This window comes from Sorex fumeus, unplaced genomic scaffold (genome assembly GCF_029834395.1).
Source record: "Sorex fumeus unplaced genomic scaffold, SorFum_2.1 ptg000019l, whole genome shotgun sequence".
NCBI classification, from domain to species: Eukaryota; Metazoa; Chordata; class Mammalia; order Eulipotyphla; family Soricidae; genus Sorex; species Sorex fumeus.
In genome coordinates, this window is record NW_026606076.1 from 21,646,829 (window position 1) to 21,660,773 (window position 13,945).

Genomic DNA, 13,945 nt, shown 5'->3' on the forward strand with positions numbered 1-13,945 from the left:
CTGATCGCAAGGAGAAAGAGCCAAGGATCTCTGAGGCCAGTAGAGATGTTGGGGTGAAGAAACTTCTCCTTCTTTGCGAGGGATTTGGGGCGGTCTTGAGCAGTGTGTTCTTACAGGCACACATGCCATGCACCACTCTGAGTAGTTGTCTATATGGACTGTAGTTCTTAGTCCTAGTAGTCATGTGCTGTGGGGGTGCAGCGGTGAGCGTGCAGTCGTTTTTGCTGCACCCAGGGATGGTTTTTTGGATCGTACAAGTCTGCGGTCAGGTGATCCTCTCTACAGTGCTCACTGGACCAGTGGTGCTCGAATTGGACCTTGGGTTACCAGGAAAGGCAGATATATCCGAGAACTTTCTGTATAACATCCTCCCACTTTCACAGATCCAGCTGCCTTATGTGATTTCTGGGGCCCGTCAGCCATGCGTCTGCATGGAGGCTGGTTCATTCGAAGGGGAGAGGACTAGCGACAATATAGGACTCTGGGTCCTGGCCTCACAGTAGTGGGGATGAGACTAAGGTAGACTCTAACTGCCACCCTCCCTGTGTGCTGACTCAGGACGCAGTGACCTTCCACGACGTGGCTGTGAACTTCACCCCGGAGGAATGGTCATGCCTGGCGGCCTCTCAGCAGAAGCTCTACAAGGACGTGATGCTGGAGACCTACCAGCATCTGCAGGCTGTAGGTGAGAGCAGTGTGGAGCCAACCCTGTCTGGACAGACCTGCTTGGGCTCCCTGGGTTTGGGCCGCAGCTGTGTGTCCAACAGTAGCTGTGACTGACGGGCTGGTATGTTGAACAGCCATGAGGTGTTTGTTCCCTCCCTGTTTTTTTTAGGGTTCACCTGTGGATACTCAGGGCTTACTCTCAGCTCTGTCCTTAGGAATCAGTCTTGTGGAGTAGCAGGACCCTGTGGGGTGATTCAGATCAACCCGTTTCGACTGTGTCCGTGGGAAGATCCCTATCTGCCCAGTTATCACTCAGGTCCCTTTAAATAGTTTCATCCATTGGTGAATCAATTGGCTTTGTGTACTACACAAACTTCCGTGTGTTTAATTGGCTTTTCTGTTGCCTTTGTTTAGGGAGCACAGTCCACAGTTCTCCTGGCTCTGTGCTAAACGATGACTCCTAAGAGTGCACAGAAACCGGGATACCATGGACTGAAACCTCTTGGCAATTTAAAACATTGGTGCATGACTCCCAATATTTTTGCACCAGGCACTCAAATCAGACGGATTTTACTTTCTCTTTTTTCCTTAGGTATTAGGAAAAAAGAATCAGGATTACGGCCTGATTCTTTTCATTATTACATTCACATAATAGTAATAATAATAATTATTATAGTAATTATTATAGTAATTATAATAATAGTAATAATAATTATTATTATGTAATAATAATAATAACGTAAGGGCCAGGATCCAGAGATTATCACACCCTTTACGACATCTTATCTTCTCATTCCTACTTTGGACAAACTGGCAGGCTACCGTATGTAACCTGCCCACATGTCAGAGTCTGGCAAACTCCCCGTGGAGTACCCAATATGCCAAATACTAATAATAATGAAGGGTCTCATTCTCCTAATTCTGAAAGAGCCTTGAATATGGGACTTGTTTTTTAAATCTGAGGGCTAGGACGAAGGAGACGTTACTGGGGCCTGCTTGAGGCAATCGACGAATAACAGGATGGTTGTGATTGTGATTAGGGATTATTCCTGCCTGTGTATTCAGGATCCACACCTGACCTTGCTCCAAGACCTTATGGGCTGCCTGTGATCAAACCCACATGTGTGTGCAGCACTTCTGTCCTATGTGCTGTTCTATCTCTCCCACCACTGGGGCTTTGATATATCTTCTCTCAACTCATCTGACACTGCCGTATTTCAGTGCTTGGAGATACTTCTAATGGTTCTTGTGAGACTTCAGCAGGACTCAGGCTTTTCTCCTGGTCTCTGAACTCAGGGATCACTCCTGGCTGGCGTGACGGACCCTAGGGGATGTCGGGTATTGCAACTGGATTGGCTGTGAGAAACTCCTGCTGTGCTCTCTTTCTGGATACATTTTTAGATTAACAAAATAAGGGTCTCTTGCCACCTTTGGCCATTTCCAGATTTATTAAGCACTTAGTTTTACTGAAATTCTTGATGAGTTCATTAGGGGCTCAGGAAACTCCATGTGGTGTTAGGCCTAGACAGACAGTATGGTTAGGAAAGTGATTTTCTTGCAAGCAATGCACCTGGGTTAAATCCCCGGCATCCCATGTCATCCCCAAGCACCAGCAGTGCTGATTTCAGAATACAGAGTCAGGAGTCGTCCTTGAGCATTGCCAGGTTAGACCCCAAACAAGACAAAAACCAACAACATACTGTGCTGATCAACACCCTGTCGGCCATACACAAGGCCTGGTCTATTGTATTTGTGGTATTTTCTTGGGTCTTACCTTTCGAATAACTAGAAATATGTGGCAATTTGGAAATGGACATTGTGTTCATGCCTTTATATCAGGAAACACGGGGATTTACCTGTCACCTTTTCCTTGTCACTTATCCATGCCTCTGTCTCTGTTGTGGCAGGGCACACTGGGATGAAGCCTGCGGTGATCTCCTGGCTGGAAGGAGGAGCCCTGAGGTCAGGGAGGAGAGACTTGTGTTTAGGTGAGTGTCTGAGGACCCTTCCTGGCTCAGGCCCTGTGCAGTGTATGGGTGCCCTGAGCATGTATGAAACACGCTGCTGAGGCTGGGGCCTTGGGCTCCTGGATCCATGGGTCTGTGCCACACTCACACTCCTCTTCATTCCCATCGTATGTCTGTCCAGAATGACTCTGTAAGTTGCTTCCATGGCTTTCGAATAAGTAAGACCATAACAGAGCTAGTTTGGATCTGAACGATAGTACAGCAGGGAGTGCCTTGCAGTGCCTGAAAGTGACCTGTTCAATAACCTGGTTCCCCGAACATCACCAGGTCTGCTCAAAAACTAAAACAAAACCTAGTGTTGAATTGCAAAGATCCTTACCGTTTTCCACTAACCTAATCTTTTCTTTAGTGTAGGATTTTATGGACTTTGAATACCACAGAGATGTACTCCAACTACATGGCATCATTTTGTTACATTTTTGACAATTGCTTTAACTGCATGTTGTGTTCAGTTTCAGAGCTGAAACCACAGATTCAAGATTTGGCATTACAGCACTTTGATTTGGGTATGGGGTCTGCAAGTACGAGTGAGTTGGTAAGATTTTTAATTCGGAATAAATTATTATGCCAGGGGGAGTGGACCAAATATGTGATTGTTAGGGTGGAGGGCTGTGAATGGCAGGGAGGAATTCCAAAGCCTGATGCTTGGGGTAGAGGACCCTTAGCTTTACTAGGTGCTGAAATCAACCATGTATAAAAATGCTGTGAGTTTTCATTTGCTTGACAGTTATAGTCATTTAAAAAACTAATTTGTGGGCCGTGGAGATAATGCAGTGAGAAATATACTTGCTTTGCACAGGGATGGATGATCCTTACCCAGCACTCCTTATAGACACCGTAGACACACAGAACTGATCCTAGATACTGCATGGTGTGCCCCTCTGCCCACCCAACCCCCAATAAATAGAAACTACAAAACATTAAGAACAAAAAACTTTGTTGATCCTGAAAGCAATCACTTGTGGTGGGAGCTTTGCAATAGCCACGTGGTCTGTCTCAGCTGTGTGAGGATGCAGCGTTATCTTCACCCTTTCATCACAGGTTCCACTCTGAGCTTTAATCAAACCCACTGTGGTTGTATTTCATTTTCTCTTGAAATGGATGCATCAGTTTTCTATAGAAGGAATTATTTCCAGTTATATTCCTTCATTAAGTTAAAGGTGGGGAGAAGTCACAGAATTTTATGAATCTGCTTCCATCAATTTTGTGCGTCGAACTTACATTTACACGAAGTTATTCTATAATAAGACAATCCTTACGTAGGTAATTACATTTGTGTGGTGCATATGTTAGAAACCTCACCTGGGGCTGGAGCAATAGCACAGCGGGCAGGGCATTTGCCTTGCACGCGGCCAACCCGGGTTTGATTTCCTGCATCCCATATGGACCCCTGAGCACTGCCAGGAGTAACTCCTTAGTGCAGAGCCAGGAGTAACCCCTGTGCATCACCAGGTGTGACCCCCCCAAAAAGAAACCACATCTGAAGGCTCAGTTTTTTGACAGGAAGACTCGGTGAATAAGTTAATAATTGGAATCCTTCTCTGCTCTTCCTACAGGGAAGCAACCAACCCAAGTGGGATATCTCTGATTCTGCACTCTATGACAATATCTCTAGTGAGCAATCCTGCATTCAACCCCATGAGGATGCCAAGATGTGTGGGATGTCTTCTGAGGGTGATCAGAATGGCGAGAGCTACCTCACTCTGAAGAAGCCCTCCCTTGGAAAAAGTTCCTTGGAGTGTGGTGTTCTCAGTTCAAAGTCACAAAATCCCCTAGTCTGGATGCCACTAGGGAAAGAAGCACTGTTTATAGTGAGTCCCTCACAGCGACAAACTCTCAATCACAGTCACTGTGAACAGAACCCATCTAAGTGTAAGGAATGTGGCGGAGCCTCCCCATGTTCTCAGCACTGTGGAATTCCCTTAGAAAACTACAGTGGACAGCATCCCTGGAAAAGTGAGCACCGAGAACAAAGCGTGAGTCAAGGGTTACTCCATCATGACCATATGAATATAAATTCAGGAGTGAAACCTTATGCGTGTGAAGCATGTGGGAAGACCTTCAATAAATCATCACATCTTTTTAGACATAGGAGAATTCATACAGGAGAGAAATCTCATAAATGTCAGACATGTGGGAAGGCCTTTATTCAGCCCTCAGATCTTAATAGACATATGAAAACGCATAGTGGAGAGAAGCCTTATATATGTCAGACATGTGGGAAGGCCTTTAATCGGCCCTCAGATCTTAATAGACATATGAATATTCATAGTGGAGAGAAACCTCATAAATGTCAGACCTGTGGGAAGGCCTTTATTCACACCTCGTCTCTTTATAGACATAAGAATACTCATAGTGGAAAGAAGACTTATATATGTCAGGAGTGTGGAAAGGCCTTTGCTAAAGCCTCAAGACTTAGTGAACATAGGAGAATTCACACTGGAGAGAAACCCTATATATTTAAGGAATGTGGAAAGGCCTTTCCTGCAGCCTCAAGACTTACTGTACATAGGAGAATTCACACTGGAGAGAAACCGTATATATGTAAGGAATGTGGGAAGGCCTTTACTACATCCTCAGAACTTACTGTACATAGGAGAATTCACACTGGAGAGAAACCGTATATATGTAAGGAATGTGGGAAGGCCTTTGCTGCAGCCTCAAGACTTACTGTACATATGAGAATTCACACTGGAGAGAAACCGTATATATGTAAGGAATGTGGGAAGGCCTTTGCTACATCCTCAGAACTTACTGTACATAGAAAAATTCACACTGGAGAGAAACCATATATATGTAAGGAATGTGGAAAGGCCTTTGCTGCAGCCTCAAGCCTTCGTGTACATAGGAGAATTCACACTGGAGAGAAACCGTATATATGTAAGGAATGTGGGAAGGCCTTTGCTATAGCCTCAAGACTTAGTGAACATAGGAGAATTCACACTGGAGAGAAACCCTACATATGTAAGGAATGTGGAAAGGCCTTTGCTAAAGCCTCAAGACTTACTGTACATAGGAGAATTCACACTGGAGAGAAACCGTATATATGTAAGGAATGTGGGAAGGCCTTTGCTAAAGCCTCAAGACTTACTGTACATAGGAGAATTCACACTGGAGAGAAACCGTATATATGTAAGGAATGTGGGAAGGCCTTTGCTACATCCTCAGAACTTACTGTACATAGGAAAATTCACACTGGAGAGAAACCATATATATGTAAGGAATGTGGAAAGGCCTTTTTTGCAGCCTCAAGACTTACTGTACATAGGAGAATTCACACTGGAGAGAAACCGTATATATGTAAGGAATGTGGGAAGGCCTTTGCTAAAGCCTCAAGACTTACTGTACATAGGAGAATTCACACTGGAGAGAAACCGTATATATGTAAGGAATGTGGGAAGGCCTTTGCTGCAGCCTCAAGACTTACTGTACATATGAAAATTCACACTGGAGAGAAACCATATATATGTACGGAATGTGGGAAGGCCTTTGCTAAAGCCTCAAGACTTAGTGAACATAGGAGAATTCACACTGGAGAGAAACCCTATATCTGCAAAGAATGTGGGAAGGCCTTCGGTCAATCTCAGTACCTTCGGAATCATAGCAGAATTCACAGTGGAGAGAAATCTCATCAGTGTCAGATATGTGGAATGGCATTCACGTTGTCCTCTTCCCTTACTATACACATGAGAATTCATACTTGAGAGAAGCCTTATATATGTGTGGAGTGTGGAAACACCTTTACTACATCCTCGCAATTGACTGTACATAGGAGAATTCACACTGGAGAGAAACTTTATATATAAGGAATGTGGGAAGGCCTTTGCTGTGACCTCAATAATTAATGTATATAGTAGAATTTACATTGGATAGAAACCATATATATGTAAGGAATGTGGAAAGGCCTTTGCTGGAGCCTCAGACTTATTGAACACAGGCACATTCACGCTGGAGAAACACTGCTTGAGCACCCTGCAGCTCCTAGTTTGGGAACTTGAGCGGCAGGACATGCCAGCTTGTAGGGCGTTTTTGTGCTTGTTTTTTTCAAAACTTTTTCTGCATATCTAGGTATTAGGGAATGTGGAGCTTCTGAGGGTTGCATTGGGAGCTGTTCTGTGATGGAGGTGTCATGGGTGAGGGTGCGTTATGCTGAGGGTCCCTGCAGCCAAGATCACATCCAGGTCGAAGATGCCACATGAACTTTGGGCCTTGGTGTGAGGGACCTGCAGAGAGTGGTGGTCTTGGCCATCTCATACCTCCCTACTCGGGACTGCGCAGGGCCCTTTTTGGAGCCTTTGGACTGGAGATAACACTTATCAAACCTCCAGATATGTTCACGGGAAGCCCCGGAAGGAAAGGGACACTGTTGTGGCCATTTTTATTGGCTCCTGTGCTGGGGTTGGGACTTTGGGGTGTGTCTGCACAAGTGAGAGGGTTTTGCCTCTGAAAATTTACTGTTTGTATGATTTATTTATTTTGTTTTCTGCTTTTTGAGTTACAACCAGCGATGCACATGGGGTTACTCCTGACTTATGCACTCAGGAATTACTCCTGGCAGTGCTCAGGCGAACATATTGTTGTCAGAATTCGAACCCGGGTTTTTCGCGTGCAAGGCAAACATCCTACCTGCTCTGATATCACTGCTGCTTAATGGCTATGATCCCAAAGATTCAGAGACAAATCTCAAAACCCAGCGGCTCTTGGCAGAAATGAGTCTGGACCCTGCAGTAGGTTACTAACCCCGGGCCACCCCAGAGGGAAGTGGTGCTGTCCCTCCACCTGCTCCCCCTTGGCGGCTCGCTGGCCACCATCCTCCAGAGGCCATTGGAAAGTCACGTTTGGGCCCGCAGTGATGAGATATGTGGAGCTTCACAAGATGGGGGGATGGGGGTGGAGGTGGCCCTTTCCTCCACGACCCAACAATAGCTTAGATCATGCCCACGAACCGCCTCTCTGGCTCCTGATAAAGCTGCTTAATGGCCATGATCCCAGAGAGTCAGGAGAAAATCTGGAACTCAGCAGGTATTGGGAGAAATCCCTCCATATTATTAAAATTTCAAAATTACAAAATCATGTTGTTATAACCAGCAGTAGAAAACAAATTGTCTACTGTTGCCTTTTTGAACTATCTGAGTGCTGGGGTTAAATCCCAAATATAATAATGGTGGGTCTGGTGTCAAAATATTGAATGTAATCAAAGTAGAGAGAAATGTAGAAATCATCTGCCCCAACAGTTAGGGGGAGGGTGTAGAATGGGGGTATACTTGGGGTTTTGGTGGCGGAAAATTGGCACAGTAAAGGGACTGGTGCTTCATTGTATGAATGAGACAAACCCAAAAGCTTTGTAACTTCACTCAGGGCGATTCAAAAAATAAAATTATCAAAAAAAAGGGGGAAAGTACGGTGGAGTTGATGCCCATTTCAGTCAGCCTAATCAATAGCCGAATAAACAACAATACTGCAAGTAATTTTTTCTACTTCCACATGTCCAATTGCAAACAATCCCTTTCTCTTCATCTCTCCCTGACCAGAACATCAGGAAAACTGGCTCTTGGGGGTGGCTACATCAGTATACTTGTTGTTTTATCTTTTCCTGAAAGGGAGATATTTCAGTATGGGGAAGGGGAGTTTTGCTCAGGGGTCACTGCTGGTGTGCTGGGAAAATAAATTTATTTAGAAATGGCCAGAGCAATAGTACAGCAAGTAGGGTACTTGCTTGCATGTGGCCAACCCAGGAGTCCTCCAGTCCACAACACCTTTGAGTTGCTCACTGGACATTGAGTGTCCCCTTCTCACCCCTAGAACAGTTGATGTGACTATATGGCATGGGGGAGGAGTGTCTAGAGTTTTGGTCCAACCCAGTGTTGCTTTCTTTTGGTCCTGCTGGGTCAGTGCTTAGGTGTTACTCACAGGAGCATTGTTCATTGGGTTTGTCTCTGGGATGACTGCGTGCAAGTCCATCAGCTTCTAATATAGTTCCATTGTGGTATATCAGGATTCCATCCAGTGACTACTGGGGCCCGTCACCCTAAAGTATTGGTGGAGGCTGGTTCCTCCCTTCTGGAGTGGGGAGAAGGGAGATCCCTGAGAACCCCTAGGGTGCTGCAGTGTCTCATCCTCAGGCCCATTGTGTGGATTGGGATAGCCTCCTCCTATCCTAGTGTGTGCTGGTTCGAAATGTGGTTACCTCTGTCAACATGGCAGTGAGTTTCACCCCAGAAGGATGAACATACCTGATTGCCTCTCAGAGGAATCTCTAAAGGGACATTATGCTGGAGTCAGAAGAGGAACAAAGATATGGAGAACCACTGACTGATGGTCAGAATGGCTTGTTTAATGTGAAGCTTTTAGCATAATACAGAGCATTGAAGGTTGTTGAGCTATAGGACTACACATAGGGGTGACTGATCGTTTACAGAGGTAAAGCATTTTTGTTTGTTTTTGTTTTTGGGTCACGCCTGGCCATTAACAGGGGTAACTCCTTGCTCTGCACTAAGGAATTTACTCCTGGATGTGATCGAGGGACCATATGGGATGCTGGGAAAAGAACCCTCATCATCTGCGTGCAAGGCAAATGCCCTTCCTGCTGTGCTATGGCTCCAGCCCCTACAGAGGTAAAGGGTTTTGATGGAGACAATTCTGGAGAATTCAAGGATACACTGTCTCCCAGTGGCTATACAGAGAGATTCTCCCAGGGTCAACAGCATTATATTGCTTTCCTCTTCATCTACTAGAAAATATTAAACAATTAAATTTACTTCTTATTAATAATTGCAGATATGTGGATAAAAATAGTAAGAAATATAGATTCCAAAATTTAGTTCTCTGGACTCTGAGGGCAAGGTTGCTGGGCTTCTACCATAAACCCCATACTAGGTCTTCAGGCCGGTACAGCTTGTCCTTCATGAGGTCCTGTCTCTTAAGTCATAACAGCTAATATCAGGACTGTTCTTTCATGCTTTCTAGACTATTCCATTTCGATTCCGGGGTAGTTTTGCTATTTTCCCCAGATCCATCTCAGCCCTATGGGGGCCTTCCTTTTTGGAGTGTTAGGAAGTATGGCAACTGAAGCTTGAATCAAGTAAATATGACAGGTGCCAGGAGTAGATGTATTTCAGGATATGGGCCAAATATTAGGAGCCTATCATTAATAGTCTATCTGTGGTTAAGCAAAGAACATTGCTCTATAGTAGAGTATAAAAGGGCTAATGGGAATATAGAATAGGAAGTATTCACTTCAAATACAATGCTCAGATTCACCTAAGTCATCAAACCTCACTTGGGGAATTGTAAGCTCAAAGTAAAGGTAAAAGAGAAATTCAGGGAATTGCAGATGTTCCAAAAGCACTGTGGGGAGGGCGCTTCCTTACGTAAAGCAAATCAGGTTCAATCACTGACCTTCCATGGAGCCAATACTACCAGAGATGATTCCTGAGCACGGATACAGAATTAACCCTTAGCATCGCCAACTGTAACCCAAAACAAAACTGCATACAGTGCTGGTAGCTTAGTGATATTATCTGGTACTCCCTTATTTTACTCTTAAGTTTAAACCTTGTCTTATTCCTCACTCCCCACCAATCGTTGGCATATTGAAAGTGGACGTTATGATCATGCCTTTTCAATAGTGTGACCAGTTAGACCAGGGACACATGAGGTTTACTTGTCGCCTTTTCCTTCCTTGTGACTAATCCAGTCCTCTGTCTCTGCGGAGCAGGGCCTTCTGGGGTGAAGCCTGCGTTAATCTCTAGGCTGGAAGAGGAGCCCTAAAGCCGGGGAGGTGAGGTGTGTACAGGTGAGTGTCTGAGGACCCTTCCTGGCTGGGTCCCTGGGCAGTGTGTGCGTGCCCTGTGTGTGTGAAACATGCTACTGTGTCCTCGGGCCACTGGATCAGGCGTCTGTACTGCACTCACGCTGCCCTTCATTCCCCGGAGCTGTTCGTTACGGAGAGATCCTGTCCTTTGCTTTCTTGACTTTGTTGTCATTCTTCCTCGTCTGTCAGGTATGCCGAATAGTCATGAGTTTCAAGACCCTTGTCCCCCCCCAGCTGAAAAACCAGCCTCACTGTACACCTACAGGGCCGGGTACCCTTTCTGTACCCCTCTCTGTCAATATGACACCATGCTTATCTGCTTATCTTTGCCTTTGAATCATTGCCATGTTTTTTTGAATATAGGAAGAAATTGAATTTTCTTTTGTTTTTGGGACTGGGGATGACCAACAGTTATTCCTGGTGTTTCTCATAAGTTGCTGTTGGCAATGCTCAAGGATCAACCCCTGTCAGCCTCATGCAAGGCAAATGCCTACCTGCTGTACTCTTATACGCACCACAAAATATTTTATTGTGTGTATGTTAAATTGTGGCTGTGAGCCCATAGTGAAGCTTATTAGGACCAGAACAGCAGTGCATCACGGAGGGTGCTCGCCAACAGACGCTGCCTACCTTTGATGTCCAGCTTCCCCTATGGTATCTCGAGCATCACTGGGTCTGATCAAAAATAAAACCCAAAAGGCTTGTTCTGGAATTGCCTTGCTCCTGCAGCAACACTTCCCGCAGATTTTCTCTTTTTGTCGGCTTGTTTGGACTGTGGAAACCATGTCCTCCACCTGTTTAGCCATTCAATTGCATTCCATTCAATGTTGAACTAATCCTCATTGTGCATTTTGTTTGATTTCAGATCTCAAATCACAGGTCCGCTGTAAAAAACTACGCATGCTGAAGGTTGTGTGTTCGTGGGTTCTCTGAACAGCTCTATCTCACCGCCTGCTTTCGGTGCCCTAGAGCCGCTGTGTGTGGCCTGCATCGGGATGGCTGCTAGCCAAGGGCAGATGAAGGAAGAGATGAGGGCCAGACTGGTTGATCTTTGTAGCAGTTTATTACAAGGAAGTTTATCCCATAGAAGAAATTTATGTTATGTAGGGCCTAGATTCTCTCAAGCACAAGTTCTCCTTGCTAGTCTCTTGGTAGTCCATCTTTCAGCCCTGCTCTCTCCTTCTCCAGCTCCCCTCTAGTCTGGGCTGACACTCCACCCTGTCAGGTAGCCAAATCAATATAAAAAGCCCTTCCTCACTGCTCAAGGGCAAGATACTTAAGGTGTTTTTCTCTTTTCCTAAGTCCAATAAACTATCAACTATTCCTGAGGTTATGCAAGAAGGACAGAACAGTGTTATACTACAGTTCAGGATGTGGAATTACAGCAATTTCATTTGGGAAAAGGGGTATTGCATACAAGTGTGCTGTAAGATTCTCTTGTTGAAACTAAATATTATGCTACTGGAGTGCTCAGTGGACCAAGCATGTGACTTGAAAGGTAGGGTCTGACTCCATCCCCACAACCATATCTATGGTCTCAGCACCATAGGAAATATATAAGAGCCTAATACTGGGACTAGAGGGTCTTTAACCTCAGTGGGGGCTGAAATCTGGAAATTTATTTCATTTTATTCTTTTTTGAAGTTTTCATTAAAGTGCCAGAATTTTCAAAAGTATTGATAGTTGTACTTACGCATACAGTAGGTAAAGGTAAAGGTAAAGGCCCTCCCGTTGATCATCGATTTGCTCTAGCGGGCCCAGTAACGTCTCCATTGGAGACTTTGTTGTTACTGTGTTTGGCATATCGAATACTCTCGGTAGCTTGCTGGGCTCTCCGAGAGGGGCAGAGGAATCGAACTCGGGTCGGCCATGTTGGCCGCTTGTAAGGCGAACGCCTTTCCCGCTGTGCTATAGCTCCAGCCCTACGCATACAATAATTCAGCACCAATCCCTGCGCCAGTGTCAGCTTCCCTCCACCCATGTTTCTGTATTCCCTCCAACCTCAGTCCTCACTCCACCCCCGCCTGTCATCTGAACAACCACATGACTAAGTTTCAGTGGTTGCAGCTTACATCTCTTGTTTTCAGTTCTGTTGCATTTGTATTTTGGGTAAATGGCTACTCCCGTCACTCATGTCACTGCCATAAATGAATCCCTGATCCCTGTAAACTTCTGGTTCTTTTCTGCCCGCAGATTTCTTTCCTTCTTTATCCTGCTTCTCTCTAAACACTGAAATAAGGGATGATTTAATTAGACCCTTTACAGTACATCTCCACATCCAGTGTTCTGTATTCCACCGATGAGTGACATTATCCTGTTTTTGTTTCTTTTTCTGGCTAACTTCACTCAAGATGGTATCTTCCAGTTTCAATCGTGTTGCTGCATAAAATCAGTAGTTCTAAAACCTAAAAAAATATATCTTTTATTTATTTATTTATTTATTTATTTTGCTTTTTGGGTTACACCCAGCGATGCTCAGGGGTTACTCATAGCTCTCCACTCAGGAATTATTCCTAGTGGTGCATGTGGGACCATATGGGATGCCTGGGATTGAAGCTGGGCCGGCTCTATGCAAGGCAAATGCCTACCCCTGTACTATGGAACCCCCCAAAAATTCTTTTTATTACAGGGCAAATACTGTGACTTTACATTTGATAGACAGCAAGGACAAGTGTGATTGTTGAAAAGAACTCGATGGTTCAGCACTAGTGATTTTGCATTAAGAAGCGCACTTGCTTGGTCCGAAGGAAGAAAACTTTGGTTCCATCCCAGCACCCCTCAGGGTCCCCAGAGCCCCAGCAGCAGGAATCCCTGAGTAATGCTGGTGTGACCCTCTCCCCACCTAAGTAAATAGAACAAGATAACAAAAAAACTCATTGATCCTGGAGAGGAATCTGTTTCAGGTGAGATGTTTTCAAAGGTCTGTCTCGGCTGTGTGGGGATGCATCATTGCCTATTCCACTAAGCTATCCCACTATGCTCCACACTAAGCTAGTACCAAACCGAGTCTTGGGCGCCTTTTATTTTTACTCTAAACTGGTGCTTCAATTTTCTGCAGAGGTAGTTATTTCCAGTTACTGTATCTTGGGCTGGAGCGATAGCACAGCGGTACGGTGTTTGCCTTGTTCACAGCCAGCCCGGCCGAGCTGGGTTTGATTCCTCCACCCCTCTCGGACAGCCTGGCAAGCTACCGAGAGTATCTTGCCCGTGCAGCGAAGCCTGGCAAGCTACCTGTGACATATTCAATACGCCAAATATAGTAACAGCAAGTCTCAAAATGGAGACGTTACTGGGCCTGCTCAAGCAAATCAATGAACAATGGGAGGACAATGTTTGTGTTTGTTTTGTTTGTTTGTCAGTTCTTTGAGTTGAAAAAAAATTTACACAGCTATGCGACCTGCCGTCGGTCTATTTTGCTTGTTCATTTTGCTGAAATGTA

General features: G+C 45.0%; 1 protein-coding gene across 1 annotated transcript; it reads left to right on the top strand.

Moving 5' to 3' along the window:
- Positions 1-570: 570 nt before the first annotated feature.
- LOC130022161 (zinc finger protein 420-like) lies at positions 571-6,484 on the top strand (the record flags this gene model as incomplete). The annotated part of the gene is given in 2 exon segments (XM_056112927.1): positions 571-674; positions 5,125-6,484. Coding segments are annotated over 2 exon segments (1,464 nt in total), but the record flags the coding sequence as incomplete, so codon positions are not given.
- Positions 6,485-13,945: the final 7,461 nt, after the last annotated feature.